The sequence below is a fragment of the Oryzias latipes genome, chromosome 1 (assembly GCF_053564925.1).
Source record: "Oryzias latipes strain Hd-rR chromosome 1, Olatipes_Hd-rR_3.1".
NCBI lineage: Eukaryota > Metazoa > Chordata > Actinopteri > Beloniformes > Adrianichthyidae > Oryzias > Oryzias latipes.
The window spans coordinates 24,422,773-24,437,443 of NC_136237.1; the positions used below are offsets into that span (position 1 = coordinate 24,422,773).

At 38.3% G+C, this 14,671-nt stretch overlaps 1 protein-coding gene and 1 long non-coding RNA gene across 3 annotated transcripts in view; one reads left to right on the top strand and one right to left on the bottom strand.

The window, feature by feature from the left end:
* LOC144990997 (protein phosphatase 1K, mitochondrial-like) overlaps window positions 1–14,671 on the bottom strand; it is a 31,519-nt gene that overhangs the window by 3,916 nt on the left and 12,932 nt on the right. Inside the window, exons 1-6 of one of the 2 annotated variants that reach the window (XM_078944594.1) lie at window positions 10,245–10,381; window positions 4,204–4,681; window positions 3,413–3,513; window positions 1,138–1,303; window positions 537–681; window positions 133–267 (exon numbers count right to left, since the gene is read on the bottom strand). In XM_078944594.1, coding sequence (XP_078800720.1) covers window positions 133–267; window positions 537–681; window positions 1,138–1,303; window positions 3,413–3,513; window positions 4,204–4,652 — 996 coding nt within the window. In that variant the 5' untranslated portion in view covers window positions 4,653–4,681; window positions 10,245–10,381. Of the gene's footprint in view, window positions 1–132; window positions 268–536; window positions 682–1,137; window positions 1,304–3,412; window positions 3,514–4,203; window positions 4,682–10,244; window positions 10,382–14,671 lie in introns of those variants that run through there. The other variant, XM_078944592.1, reaches the window with a different exon arrangement.
* On the top strand, window positions 6,260–8,385 carry LOC111949305 (uncharacterized). The gene is made up of 4 exons (XR_002875320.2): window positions 6,260–7,145; window positions 7,294–7,371; window positions 7,467–7,626; window positions 7,809–8,385. It is a non-coding gene; the product is annotated as an uncharacterized LOC111949305 (long non-coding RNA).

Below are 14,671 nucleotides of genomic sequence, written 5' to 3' on the forward strand. Positions count from 1 at the left end.
TGGAATTCATATGGAAGATGTGTGAAAAACTAACCAGATATATAGCAATATACCAGTCTTCCTGCTAATGTGCCAACCCCAGGTTTTTTTGTTTTATTCTACACACAATTATAAAATCCTCAGATGTTTTACCTGGTCAGAAATTCTCTGAGCGGCCTCTTTAGGGTCATGGCATTGGCCAATAATACTGCAGATCTCCTGGCTGTTCATTATGAAGTTAACGCCATCCGTAGTCAGCGCCAGGAAAGAGTCGTGGACATGATGTAACTGGTGGAAAAAAGAAAACCCAAAACAAACACTATTTAGAGGAGATGATAGCTCAAAGGGTAAATTGTCTTATTTTAAAAATCAAAAATCAAGCTAGATACATTTGAAGATGTTTTTAGTGTTTTACTGTCTTCATATAAATAATTAGAAGTAGACTGTTTCAGTGCAAGCATATCAGTAGATAAAGCAGTGGTGGATCATTATATTCACTGATAACTTATTTTTAGGATCTCTTAAAAACCCGCCAGCTTTTGCATTTTTAAACTTACCAAGATTCTTTTGGTCTCAGGCTCCGCAATGACTCCCATCTTTTTCAAATCCAAGTCTCCGATGCTGCGGGTCATTGCCAACCTGCCATTCACGTTGGGCTGTCCCAGACTGTTCCACGTAATAAAACCCCCGCTCCTTTTTATCCTGTAGGTCAATGCAAATGCAGAAACAAAGAGAGATATTTACCATGAGTGTTTTTCAAATGCCCTCCTTATGTCTACTATTAAAACAGTCTCTGCTTCTGCAGAGTGAAACGTTTGTGTCATCTTTGATAAAAGCATCTTCCAGTACAACACTGTTCCAACCAACAGTGAAGTGAACACATAGGACATAAAAAAGGCTCTTATAGTTTATTATAGACAAGCTCAGGTCAAAATGGTAACTATTTCGGGATTTTTTTGTGTTGTCATCCTCAAAAGTTTGTGTTTTTTTGTTATTCCTGATGTAGATCTGCTGGCTTTATGTATGCCCTGACAGTACAGTGATACAATAAAGTACAGCAAACACAAACGCACAATAGTTGGACTCATTCTGATGATTCACAAAGTTTCTCTGTTATCTCCAAATGTGACGGTACATGCAGCAATTTCACACCGGTACCTTTCTTTCTCATCCTTTCTCTCTGGAGTGTGATCTACTGTGAGTTTGACGGCTTTGCCCTTTCGGCACAACATGGCGCGGCTGTCCCCCACACTAGCAACCACCAGTTCGATGCCGTCCCTCAACAGAGCCACAGTGGCAGTGCTCCCTGAATTCAACCCCGGCCCTACAAAGACATCAGACGAACCGTTAAAGGAATAAAAGAAAAAAGAAAACAAAAACAAACCAAAGATCAGAAATAACCACACAATAAGACAACTGTCACATTTGTGCATATCCTCACATTCATACACTAAAATAAAAAAAATGAACACATGGTTGTAAATACCTATAGAAGACTTAAACTAGAGATTCCACAGTAAAACAACATGCAGAATAGACGAGACATTAAAGCAAAATGTACACCAGCTTAGTCTAAAGCTCAACTTCATTGGAACAAATATATATATATATATATAAAAAAAACAATTACTGGGTGGGCTGGCACAATCTACCACTAGCCCATAAATAAAAAGGTTTAAAAAAAAGGCATAAATGGTATTTTTAAATATTTTTGCCATAAAACTACAAATCATAAGGATTATAAAGCAAGTTAACAGTTTGTTTTTAGTCATGAGAAGATATATAAATATATATAAATTAAAAAAAACATGGGTTTTGTTCTGGTTCTGCTGGAGTTCTCAAGTCGCCAAAATCCCCCCCCCCATCCATGGTGGCAATTCCTTCAAAACGGTTTTGTTCGATGTGTTGGCCGCTACATAGGACATTACAAAATAAACTAAAGATGAGTTGATCTAGCTCAAGTGATTTTGACCGACTTAGATCGTAACAAGTGTAAATAATTTAAGTCTTGGGTCGTCTTGAGACTGGATATATGGAAGTCTGGTTTTATGTAAATGATCTAAGCAACACCAAGCTCTACTGTTTGACAAATCAGTGGGCTTTTACAACATGCTGATACTCTAAGTTCTCTCCTTTCTTCTTTAGGAAGATGTTTAACTTTCCCAGTCTTTAACTACTAAAAGCCAGAATTCTGGGTTTAAAACCAGATCGCATGTTACGCCATTAAACCAAATCATGGGGAAATGAATCATTGCCTCCCTTCATTTATACAGGGTTACATTTAAGATGTGCTAAATTGAAGGAGTTACTATTTTTTTGGATTATTACATTACACCAGGCGTAGTAAACTTGTTACTCCCATAGTAGTAGCATATAAAAAAAGATTTTTCTTTTTTGTTGTCGTTTTGTAATATACAAATGACATCCTGAAAAAAAAAGTGACCCAAAACTTAAGGTTTGAATGGAATTGATGGGAAAGCGGATCATTGCATCCCTACTATAAACACAGTCATTTATACTAGTACGGCTTAATTTATTTTTGGTTTTTAATCTATAGAATCTGTTTAACCACTGTAGGTTCTGAAGTATCTGTCCATGAGTTTATATCTTAGTCCTGTTGTCACCGACAACACCTGTAGATCCCATTCAACTTGTCACTTGTTTGCACTTGCTTTTGAGAAGAAAAAAGAAAAGAAGAGAGGATTGAGAGAAAGAAAGGGGAACCTTCCAGTAGTCCAGGATTTAGGACCCGCTGGACTCTCCTTCAATATCTAGCCTCTCGTCATCCACACTGGTACCAAGGGGCTCCAGCTCTGAGCTGGGTCTGCAGCTGTCGTAGATAACATGCACACACACACATACAGGCATATTGGAACATTTCACACAGCGTGGCCTTGGCGTGGCCACACAAGAGCTATGCTTGCTAGCAAATGTACACAAACTTACTCAGGCCAAATGACGGTTTGGTAAACTATTAAGGCAAACGTGTAAATTAGTGTTTTAAACATCTTTTGGGTTATTTTTTTCAGGATACTTAATTTTAACCATAACAATTACATTGACAGTGATAGTAAAAAACAAAATAACAAGTAGAAGGAAGGACATGATCAGAAATCATTAAATTAAACCAAGCTTTACATTAGCTATAATTCCTCTGGTTCAACAAATAGCTCTCTTTTTTGTAATAAAGTTTTCCCTTTCATTTTCTACCATCATGTGTGCACACATATCTATATTTGAATTTTAAAAAATGCCTTGCGCTAATGTCTGCAAGACTTTAAATGGAAACCTTGCATGAAAAGACAGACCTGTAGCCTAAAGTGTCCCTGTCGTGTCAGATGGAAAATTCAAAACCTAAGATAGGTGCATCAGATTTAAGACTAGACTCAAATGCCAAATGACATGAAAAAAGAATCAAAATGACAGAACCTACCATTTGGAAAGAAGTGCAAGTGCTTTGCAAAAGCTTTGTCTATTTCAAGGAAGGCTTTTGATAAAACCGTCTCCAAATTGTCTTCCTCTGCCAGGAAACTCCTGAAATAAGACAGAGGCAAACATTAGGCATCGCATCTAAAGATGGCGGTTCATGAAACTAAAATTGCACCTCTTGTGCCTCTTTAACAGAAAATAAAATCTCTTCAGAATTTAACTACAATGAACTATTATGAAACCCCATGAAAATCCACACAGAGGATAATCAAACAAAATGATTGATTTGAGGAGATTCAAGCTGAACCAAATAGCAGCATGACAGAATACTAAAATGCAACTAACAAATGCTTTATCCAGTGCAACAAAAAGTATATTTTTAAATAATCTTTTAGTACACTTCTTGCTGTGACTTAGGCGGTTGAGCCGTTTCGGCCAATGATGGAAGGATTGGCTGTTCGATCCCCGCTCCCCCCAGTCAACGGTCGTTGTATTCTTGAACACAACGCCTTCAGTGTGGGTCCACTGGTGTGTGAATATGTATGAATGTCTCGGTGATAGAGGGGCCGTAGGGGCAGCCACGCCTCTGTCAATATCATTATAAGGAAGCTATAAACATACCTTTACTTTGAGTAAATATAAAAAAAAAAAAACAAGATTTATTTTTTATTATAATTTCCTCTCCCACCCACACCATAGACAAGTTTCTCTCGAACATCCCTGTAAATACCAGCTTGCTCAATATAAATATCTTAAGTAGAATATAATACTTCCCAAGTCATGCTGTTTCCTTACTTGATGAATTTCTCCATGTATTTTTCACAGAAATCAGCTGCCTCTGATCCACCATGTCCATCGAAAACAGCAAAGTAGTGAATGTTATCAGTCATTTGGGACACCTGGAAGCGGTCTTCATTCTCTTTGCGCTGTCCAATGAGGGAGGCACAGCCGACCTTCATCAAGTTAACATTGGGAATGATTTTGCCGTAACGGATGCTGGGAGGAAGCAGTATAGGCTCATCAATACGATCGTCCCAGATGCCAAACGAATCCCAAGTGGTAGGACGGCCGCTGCTGTCTGGATCAAAGCGCGAGCTGCTGTACTGTCTCCTCGACTGTCCAAAAAGTTTCCTATCAAAGTGCGTCAGCTCTGGAAAGTTTCCTTGCTGGAAAAGCAGCGGGACCACAGTCTTCTGTACAAGACCACTGCACCTGGTCAGGCGCGCAAGACAGGTACAGGACATCACCACAACAGGATGCAAAGATGTCCACACTGAAAACAAAACAAAACATTCTAACTGAACAGAGACAGAAAGTAAATACATAATAATCAGTTAAATAGATTTAGCATTGTCCATGTAAATTGGGCAGTGGAGATCAGAGATGATTAAATAATCAATTTCTGTTTCCCCCCAGATCCAATATTTACATTTAGCAAATATATCAAAGGATTCATGTATGTGAAAAAAGTAACTTTTTAAAAAAAAAAATCTAGATTTACTTTCTTTGCATGTGCATCACTTTTTCAGTTGCTAAATGGTTCTATCACATAATTATAAATGCGAACATCAATTATTTAACATCAATTAATCCTTTTTAAAATTAATCTATCAACTCAAAACCTTATATGTAATTACTTAAAAACAAAAATTCAATTATATCGAACTGATAGTTTATGGAGTTCTGCATTTTAAAAACCTGTGCTTCGTAATGCTGAGAACTTATTGCATCAGTCGCCCGTAAAAATACCAACAACGTAACAAATGATACGACGCTGAAGTTAGCTTCCGATTCACAGCTTCCGATTCGCGAGTGCACTAAGGGAGCATTCCACTGTTTTTTTTGCACTAAGATCTCCTTAGATCGGGTCCTGTTCAAAATCGCCGGACCTAAACTGCTCAAACCTGGATTAAATTATGATTTAGATACTGAAGAATACATTGAACCCTGTTTCTGATTTGTGAAACCTTCCTCTGATTTGTGAAAATGTGAAATAGGTTGATTTTTAGCGCATTTTACGCACTGAGTTCACCTTAGACCGGGTCCTGTTCAAAAACCACTGGACCTGGACTGCTCAAACCTGGATTAAATTAGGATTTAGATACTAAAGAACACATTAAACACAGTTTCTGATTTGTGAAACCTTCCTCTGATTTGTGAAAATGTAAAATAGGTTGATTTTGACCGCAATTTGTGAATTGAGTCCACCTTAAACCGGGTCCTGTTCAAAAACCGCCGGACCTAGACTGCTCAAACCTGCATTAAATTAGGATTTAGATACTAAAGACCACATTAAACACAGTTTCTGATTTGTGAAAATGTGAAATAGGTTGATTTTTATCGCATTTTACGCACTGAGTCCACCTTAGACCAGGTCCTGTGCAAAAACTGTTGGAACTGGACTGCTCAAACCTGGATTAAATTATGCATTAGATAGTAAAGAACACATTATACACAGTTTCTGATTTGTGAAACCAGTCTCTGATTTATGAAAATGTAAAATAGGATGATTTTGACCGCAATTTGTGAATTGAGTCCACCTTAAACCGGGTCCTGTTCAAAAACCGCCAGACCTAGACTGCTCAAACCTGCATTAAATTAGGATTTAGATACTGAAGAACACATTAAACACAGTTTCTGATTTGTGAAACCTTCCTCTGATTTGTGAAAATGTGAAATAGGTTGATTTTTAGCGCATTTTACGCACTGAGTCCACCTTAGGCCAGGTCCTGTTCAAAAACCACTGGACCTGGACTGCTCAAACCTGCATTAAATTAGGATTTAGATACTAAAGACCACATTAAACACAGTTTCTGATTTGTGAAAATGTGAAATAGGTTGATTTTTATCGCATTTTACGCACTGAGTCCACCTTAGACCAGGTCCTGTGCAAAAACTGTTGGAACTGGACTGCTCAAACCTGGATTAAATTATGCATTAGATAGTAAAGAACACATTATACACAGTTTCTGATTTGTGAAACCAGTCTCTGATTTATGAAAATGTAAAATAGGATGATTTTGACCGCAATTTGTGAATTGAGTCCACCTTAAACCGGGTCCTGTTCAAAAACCGCCAGACCTAGACTGCTCAAACCTGCATTAAATTAGGATTTAGATACTGAAGAACACATTAAACACAGTTTCTGATTTGTGAAACCTTCCTCTGATTTGTGAAAATGTGAAATAGGTTGATTTTTAGCGCATTTTACGCACTGAGTCCACCTTAGGCCAGGTCCTGTTCAAAAACCACTGGACCTGGACTGCTCAAACCTGGATTAAATTAGGATTTAGATACTAAAGAACACATTGCCCGACCCTGAATTAAAAAAAAAAGCGATCGTGTCCCCAGTGGGGAGGAAAGGCAGTTATTGAACAAAAAACCATTACAATGACAAACACTTGTTCAGTTGACAACCTCCTTTACACAATTTATCTGGCAATTAAAAACAAGCCAGGGATACAAAATGAGCTACAAAAACTATCAGAGTGTGATAGATAGATATCAACTTTACTCCATATCTACAACCTTTTTGAGAATGAGGAGTGGGCACAGGGAAAAGCATTGTGGCTCAATGAGTTAGGAAGATTCACAGGATCAACCTGGGATGCTTTTGGGGCAGAGGAGGACATGGTCACATGTAGACTTGAATTCCTTAACAGTACAGAAGTTGTACAAACATGTCTTAATCCAGCCTGTCCAACTGCAAAAAGAAGATACAACTCAATAGATATTGTGTAAGTACATTGTAATTATTGATACAACTTTTACATACACTTATTTAACAAACTGTTTGCTTGTTTTTACTGTTATTGTAAGAGAAACAATAGTTTATGTAACATGTAGTCATACAAGTTATTTATTTATTTTAAATTTTGTTGCAAGGTGTGAAGACCTCACTAAGTTGCAGGCTGACGTTGACAAGTGGTCCAATGACATTATCGTACTACTTCCATGCAAAAGGTATGTATGAAGTACCATATATATGAGAATCAAACAAAGAAAAGTCAAAATATTTGAAACAAATTGTGGACTTTCTAACTTTTTAATATTTTCAGAGGTGCAGGGCCATGCACAGAACAAAAACAGAACATCAAGACGTACCTTTGTGCACGGGTTGCCATGTCTTGTACTGGTATCAATCCTTCACAAAAACGCTTTGACTAAGAACCAGCATCCAACAGCGTTGCCACATCAGATCGAACTTCTTGGTGAAAAGTAAGGCGTAAATTGCAGAACTAATGTAGAAATTTATAGCATTGGGTTAAATTTAATTAGCATCATGTGTTTTTTTCGCTACGATTGAATTTTTGAGGGAAAAAATAAATCATTAAATCACTGACATTTTTTCTATTTTTATTTTTTTATACTGGATTGTACTATTGTATTTGTTTACACAGGTACGAGCCGGTGGCCATAACATATCACCTGAGTGCACAAAGTCATTTTGTTGCATTCCACCGACTGGGAACAGACAAAAGCTGGCACTTTTATGATGGACTACAGGAATCCAAGAAGGCTGGGAGAGGCGATATAAAAATCTCAGACATCAACATACAAAAGAAACTGGGAAACAGATGTCAGATTGGACACATAGTTATGGTCAGGGTTAGCATGAGCCCCTGACTTAAATTTTAGTTTTTTTTGTTCAACATTTCTTGGTTTGTTTCCTAATTTACTTTAAAATTCCTGTTTTGGTGTTTTGCTTCAGGTTGTCCTTCCCTTGTCCCCATTACCTTTGAATTGCATAAAATCAAATACGGTGTATAATATATTCTTCAGAATCTAAATCCTAATTTAATGCAGGTTTGAGCAGTCTAGGTCCGGCGGTTTTTGAACAGGACCTGGTCTAATGTGGACTCAATGCGCAAATTGCGGTCAAAATCATCCTATTTTACATTTTCACAAATCAGAGACTGGTTTCACAAATCAGAAACTGTGTTTAATGTGATCTTTACTATCTAATGCATAATTTAATCCAGGTTTGAGCAGTCCAGGTCCAGTGGTTTTTGAACAGGACCTGGTCTAAGGTGGACTCAGTGCGTAAAATACGATAAAAATCAACCTATTTCACATTTTCACAAATCAGAGGAAGGTTTCACAAATCAGAAACTGTGTTTAATGTGTTCTTTAGTGTCAAAATTATAATTTAATCCAGGTTTGAGCAGTCCAGGTCCAGTGGTTTTTGAACAGGACCCGGTCTAAGGTGAACTCAGTGCGTAAAATACGATAAAAATCAACCTATTTCACATTTTCACAAATCAGAGGAAGGTTTCACAAATCAGAAACTGTGTTTATTGTGTTCTTTATTATCTAATGCATAATATAATCCAGGTTTGAGCAGTCCAGGTCCAGTGGTTTTTGAACAGGACCTGGTCTAAGGTGGACTCAGTGCGTAAAATACGATAAAAATCAACCTATTTCACATTTTCACAAATCAGAGGAAGGTTTCACAAATCAGAAACTGTGTTTAATGTGTTCTTTAGTGTCAAAATTATAATTTAATCCAGGTTTGAGCAGTCCAGGTCCAGTGGTTTTTGAACAGGACCCGGTCTAAGGTGAACTCAGTGCGTAAAATACGATAAAAATCAACCTATTTCACATTTTCACAAATCAGAGGAAGGTTTCACAAATCAGAAACTGTGTTTAATGTGTTCTTTAGTGTCAAAATTATAATTTAATCCAGGTTTGAGCAGTCCAGGTCCAGTGGTTTTTGAACAGGACCCGGTCTAAGGTGAACTCAGTGCGTAAAATGCGATAAAAATCAACCTATTTCACATTTTCACAAATCAGAGGAAGGTTTCACAAATCAGAAACTGTGTATAATGTGTTCTTTACTATCTAATGCATAATTTAATCCAGGTTTGAGCAGTCCAGTTCCAGCAGTTTTTGCACAGGACCTGGTCTGAAATGGACTCAGTGCGTAAAATGCGATAAAAATCAACCAATTTCACATTTTCACAATTCAGATGAAGGTTTCACAAATCAGAAACTGTGTATATTGCGTTCTTTATTATCTAATGCATAATTTAATCCAGGTTTGAGCAGTCCAGGTCCAGTGGTTTTTGAACAGGACCTGGTCTAAGGTGGACTCAGTGCGTAAAATACGATAAAAATCAACCTATTTCACATTTTCACAAATCAGAGGAAGGTTTCACAAATCAGAAACTGTGTTTAATGTGTTCTTTAGTGTCAAAATTATAATTTAATCCAGGTTTGAGCAGTCCAGGTCCAGTGGTTTTTGAACAGGACCCGGTCTAAGGTGGACTCAGTGCGTAAAATGCGATAAAAATCAACCTATTTCACATTTTCACAAATCAGAGGAAGGTTTCACAAATCAGAAACTGTGTTTATTGTGTTCTTTATTATCTAATGCATAATTTAATCCAGGTTTGAGCAGTCTAGGTCCAGCAGTTTTTGAACAGGACCCCATCTAAGGAGATTTTAGTGCAAAAAAAACAGTGGAATGCTCCCTTAGTGCACTCGCGAATCGGAAGCTGTGAATCGGAAGCTAACTTCAGCGTCGTACAAATGATGCTATTGTTGACAATCAAGCTAGCTGCCCGAGCCCGAACCAGTAAAGGTATACTTTATGTTAAAATGAATCCGTAATTGCAAAAGATCCTGGGGGAGAACACTAAAATTGACTAGTTATTACATTATAAAACAGAAAAATCACCACTGTTTGTCTCCTAAGAACATATTAGCATTGCATAATTGAAAAGCTAGCTAGGTGGATAGTTTCGGCTAAAGATGATGTGGGCTGTTTTCGCCCATTTGCGAGGCCTTTTCTAACAAGTGTGTAAAAAATTGTTGAACCATATTTTCAAACATACCCTAATTATGACCTTTGTGCTCGAATCCTTTGAGAAGTTTCTGCAATAAATGAGGAATTCGCCGAATTACCAAAAGCATTTACAAGCAGTTGACTCTCCGACGTTATCAACTCACTTGGGGCCGTGGTGTTGAGTGACCAATCAGCGCGCACCTGGTTTCACGCCCCATAAACAAAGCTTAGGATAGGTCATTTGAAGGGTTATTGACAGTTGGCTGAACCAATCAGACAGAGCAGTTCTCTTGGAAACATCGAGATTGAAAAAATGGCCTTGTGGCTTCAGAGCTTAAGCGTTACTTACTGTCTATTATGGAGTCCTATACTGTTCATAATTAAATAAATAAATATTTAAATAAATAAATAAATATGACCTCATGCAAATACACAATCAACCAATAAATCTCTCATAAATATATAAAGAGATCATGAAATGGTGAAAAAGCTGCACAAAAATTTTAAATTAGCCATTATATTATTCAATATATTTCATTTTGCTTTGAAAACCTCTTCATTATTTCAAAACAGCATTTTAAAATATTTATTTTTAATCATGTGGAATATTATTATAATTCTACTTATTTTTTCAGAACCTCGGATTCCCAAATAAATATTTTCCTAAATAGCTTTGTTTTTATGTCATGTTGCTGTTTTTCACAATGGCTAATTTATTTCATGAAGAACTTTTTCAGGAGACTGTGTCTATCTGTCAATCATTAAACTAGCCTGACTTTAAGCTTGAACTCTGGCTGAAATCCGACTGAATTTGCTTAGTCTGGGTATGTCGGTTCCAAAAGACCGTATATGAGTTGGCGTAATTACCCTCGACTTGGTAACCCTGGGTTAATGCACGTGCATGTCAAGTACATAAAGACATTCTCAATAGATCGCCGATTTCCGGAGTCACCATGGAAACGCGTGGAGAAAAAAAAGAAAGCGCTTCACTTCAGTGAGACGGAGTCTGAGGTTTCAATGACGGCGTATGAAGATTATACATCCATCAAAAAAGTAACACGGCTGCATCATCAAAAGAACGAGTTTCTCCTTGTAGTAGAAGAACAGACAAAGTAAACGCACGAGTTTCTGATCTTATTTCCATTTTCATGTGTGACGCATATATATACATAACTTATCCAATTGTGCCAACTTAAATGAATTACTTCTATTGGTAACAAGTAATTGTGTTAAATTTATTCAACCTAATTTCTTACGTCTAAAGAAATCAATAGTTGTTAATACAACTCAAATTTGCATATTTATTTAACTAAATGTCATATTACTCCAATTAAATTAATATTTTTTCCATCGTAATGAATTAAAATTCTTGAACTCTCATATGTCTATGTATGAGCCGGCAGATCCTCATTTTTTTTAACAATAAAAATAACCAAAATGTTTATTCTATGTGCGTTTAGTCATTTAGGAATTTTCCGACATTGTTAATACATCGTGAAAAAGTAGGGGTGCTATATAAACTCATCATTCTCTCCCTCCCTCTTCCTCATGGTGCAGAGACTTGAGCAAAGTAGGACAAAATAACTCGGCAAAACACAGTAAAACAGCTAAACAACTAAACACATTTGGTCAAAAAGCCACAGTTAAACCCAAATCCGTCCAGACAGGCAAAGGGAATGATATCCCACAATCCCTTGCGGTGCCGATCTAACAACAGGCGGGACCCAACCCAAATCTCGCGGGATTGGGCAGTTTGAATTGTGCTGCGTCGCTTGTAAAGAACAACCAAAGGTGCGGAAAATATTATTTATTCAAATATTCCCTCATAGTGCAGTTTAGTTCAGTCAGGGCAGTCTTGATTTCGTGCAACTCCTTGGCCACCTCTCTGATTGACGTAATGACTTCCCTCTGCATTTCAAGGACTGCATTGGTGAGGACATGTCCACTGCTGGAGGGTTGAGAGCAGTGGCGGTTTTTGATATGGGCGATGTGGGCGGTCGCCCAGGGCGGCACTTCATAGGGGGCGGCATTTGCCGTGCCTGAGGCGTTACACATAATGTGCTATAGACCAGTGTTTTTCTACCTTTTCTGAGCCACGGCACACTTTAACCTTAAAAAAATCCCGCGGCACACCAGCATCCAAAAATTTAAAAAAAGAAGGATAAACTCATAGTCTGTATTGATCTACAGCCCCTCCACAATCTCACATGCATTTTTGAGATAATTGTTGCAGAAAAAGCTGGAAACTGCAGCTGTTTTTTTCTAAAAGATTAAATAAAAGTTAAGTTAGAAGATTTAAAAATAGTTTGATGTGTGTTCGTTGGTTTCAAGACGTCTAACGACAGATCTCCTTGTGCCCTGTCACTCTCACAACCCAATGCATCATGGGAGATGTAGTGCATAAAACGGCCGGAGATCGGTTTTCGGAGCTTCATTGTTTTGTTCACTTGTTCCACGGTCTGATACCGGATTCTGTGGAAAGCTACAGCGCAAAAGACGAGCTTAGCTGGTATTTTTGTTAGAACTGAGCGACTTTACGAGCTAAATCGGGACAAGGAAGTGAAGACTTTAACCACTTCTGATTGGTCAGACTGATGACATGTGATTAAGCCCCTCAAGAATGATTGGTGGAGACAGTCAAAGGGACGGGACTTTTCCCAAATACAGCCGGAGCTGCAGCTGAATCGCGGTACGGTCATTCTTATCAAAATGTCTTTAATAAAATAAAATAAACGCAAAGAAAAAGTATTTTACGATCTTTTATATTCCTAACTCCTCAGTGTTTTATCAGGGCCTGTTTGGATGAACACAGAGCTGAAATCCTGGAGATGGGAAATGTTTTTAGATAAGTTAATGAGGGCAATTTTCCACGGCACACTGGTTGAAAAACACTGCAATAGACTAAATTCAAAGAGGAAGCTTGGAGCTTTTAATTTGAAATTGCTTCAGCAGCCGACTCTTAATGCTTTTACTCTGACACATCAGACTCTTAAGAATGTCTTCCTCCTATTTGCTCTTCACACTTAAGGCCCGTACACACCGGGACGAATATTCGCCAGGCGTTATTCGCCAGCGTTTTTCGCCACGTTTTTTGTGTTCACACCCAGGCGATTTTCGCTGACGATGAGTGGAGTGAACATGCAATTTCATTCCCTGACATTAGATGGCGCTTAATGTAAAACAGAAATACTCCTGTACACAAGGTGGCGCTGCGCAACTTTACGCTTCTGAAAGTCGCTTTTCACTCAGAAGAAGAGAGCAAGTATTTACACGCTTGTCAGAATAATACAAAGAAAACATGAATATTTCAAGCACCAGTAGCTCCAACTGGTGCTTGGTTCGGGGATATTTTAGAATGTCCGTCATTATTGCTTCGCGGCTGTGTGTAGACGCTACTTGGCGTCTATCTTCTTCGCTGGTATGTGTGCTCAGCAAGGCAGTTTTGTGTTTGAGCGCCCCCAAGTTGTGTTTTACTGTAACTTCAGAAGCTCCAGACACGTGAGCAAAAGCGCCATTCTCATTGGTCGAGTAGATTTCGACGCGACGCGTCGAAAAAAAAAAACGAACCCGAGGCGTTTTTTTTTTTTGACGCTTTAACGCCTGGCGTTTTTTCGTGTCGGTGTGCACACTCTCGTTGGTGCCCTTTGTTTAGTCACGAGGCGTTAAACGTCGGCGAAAATCGCCGGCGAAATTCGTCCCGGTGTGAACAGGCCTTTATGGTGCAAAAAAAAAAAAAAAAAGAATACCTCAGAGTGAAACAACGTAAAACAGGCACATGAAAAGGAATTAGGCAGAACAAACACCCGTGCTCAACCCAATTTCGAAAAAAGCAGGCAATGGAGATTATTTCCCACAATTCTTTGCTCCGACACAGCAGACCCGATGCGCACGTGACCACCACCCTCTGCTGCAAGACGCTTGCGGCCACACCTCTTTGCGGTAGTCTTTGGAACATAAGTCAAAAATCTCGAGAGGGGAGCGCAACTCGCCGGTGGCTGGCTGAATCACACTAACAGGTGATTGGGAGTCTTTTTCTATCTGACAATCAACTCTGGGCCGCAGCTGCGCCTCCCGTCATAGAGACGGAGCCGCGTGTGTCAGAGGGAAGGGGAGGGGGAGGGGTGGTGGGGGCAGTTGAGTTTTTTTGGAGGATTTCTGCTGTTGGTGTTGCACAAATTTAGGGAAATGCCAAATATTTTTGGAGTAATCCCACTGATGAGTTCTAAGATTTAATCTTTAAAGTTTTATAAGACCTAAACATATTAATCACAATAAGTTTTATTTTTTAGATCTAATCCCTCTGATATGTTTCACAAAGACACACACAGGATGTCACACATTAAGAAATTATTGCTAAAAATGAAGCTGGAGTCCAGCTCTAAAAAAATGCTCTAAAAATGATGAAAGAGCAAAAAAAAAAAATGGAATTATTTGATATATAATTTCTTATTAATATTTCCAGGCTTTCTTTGTTTT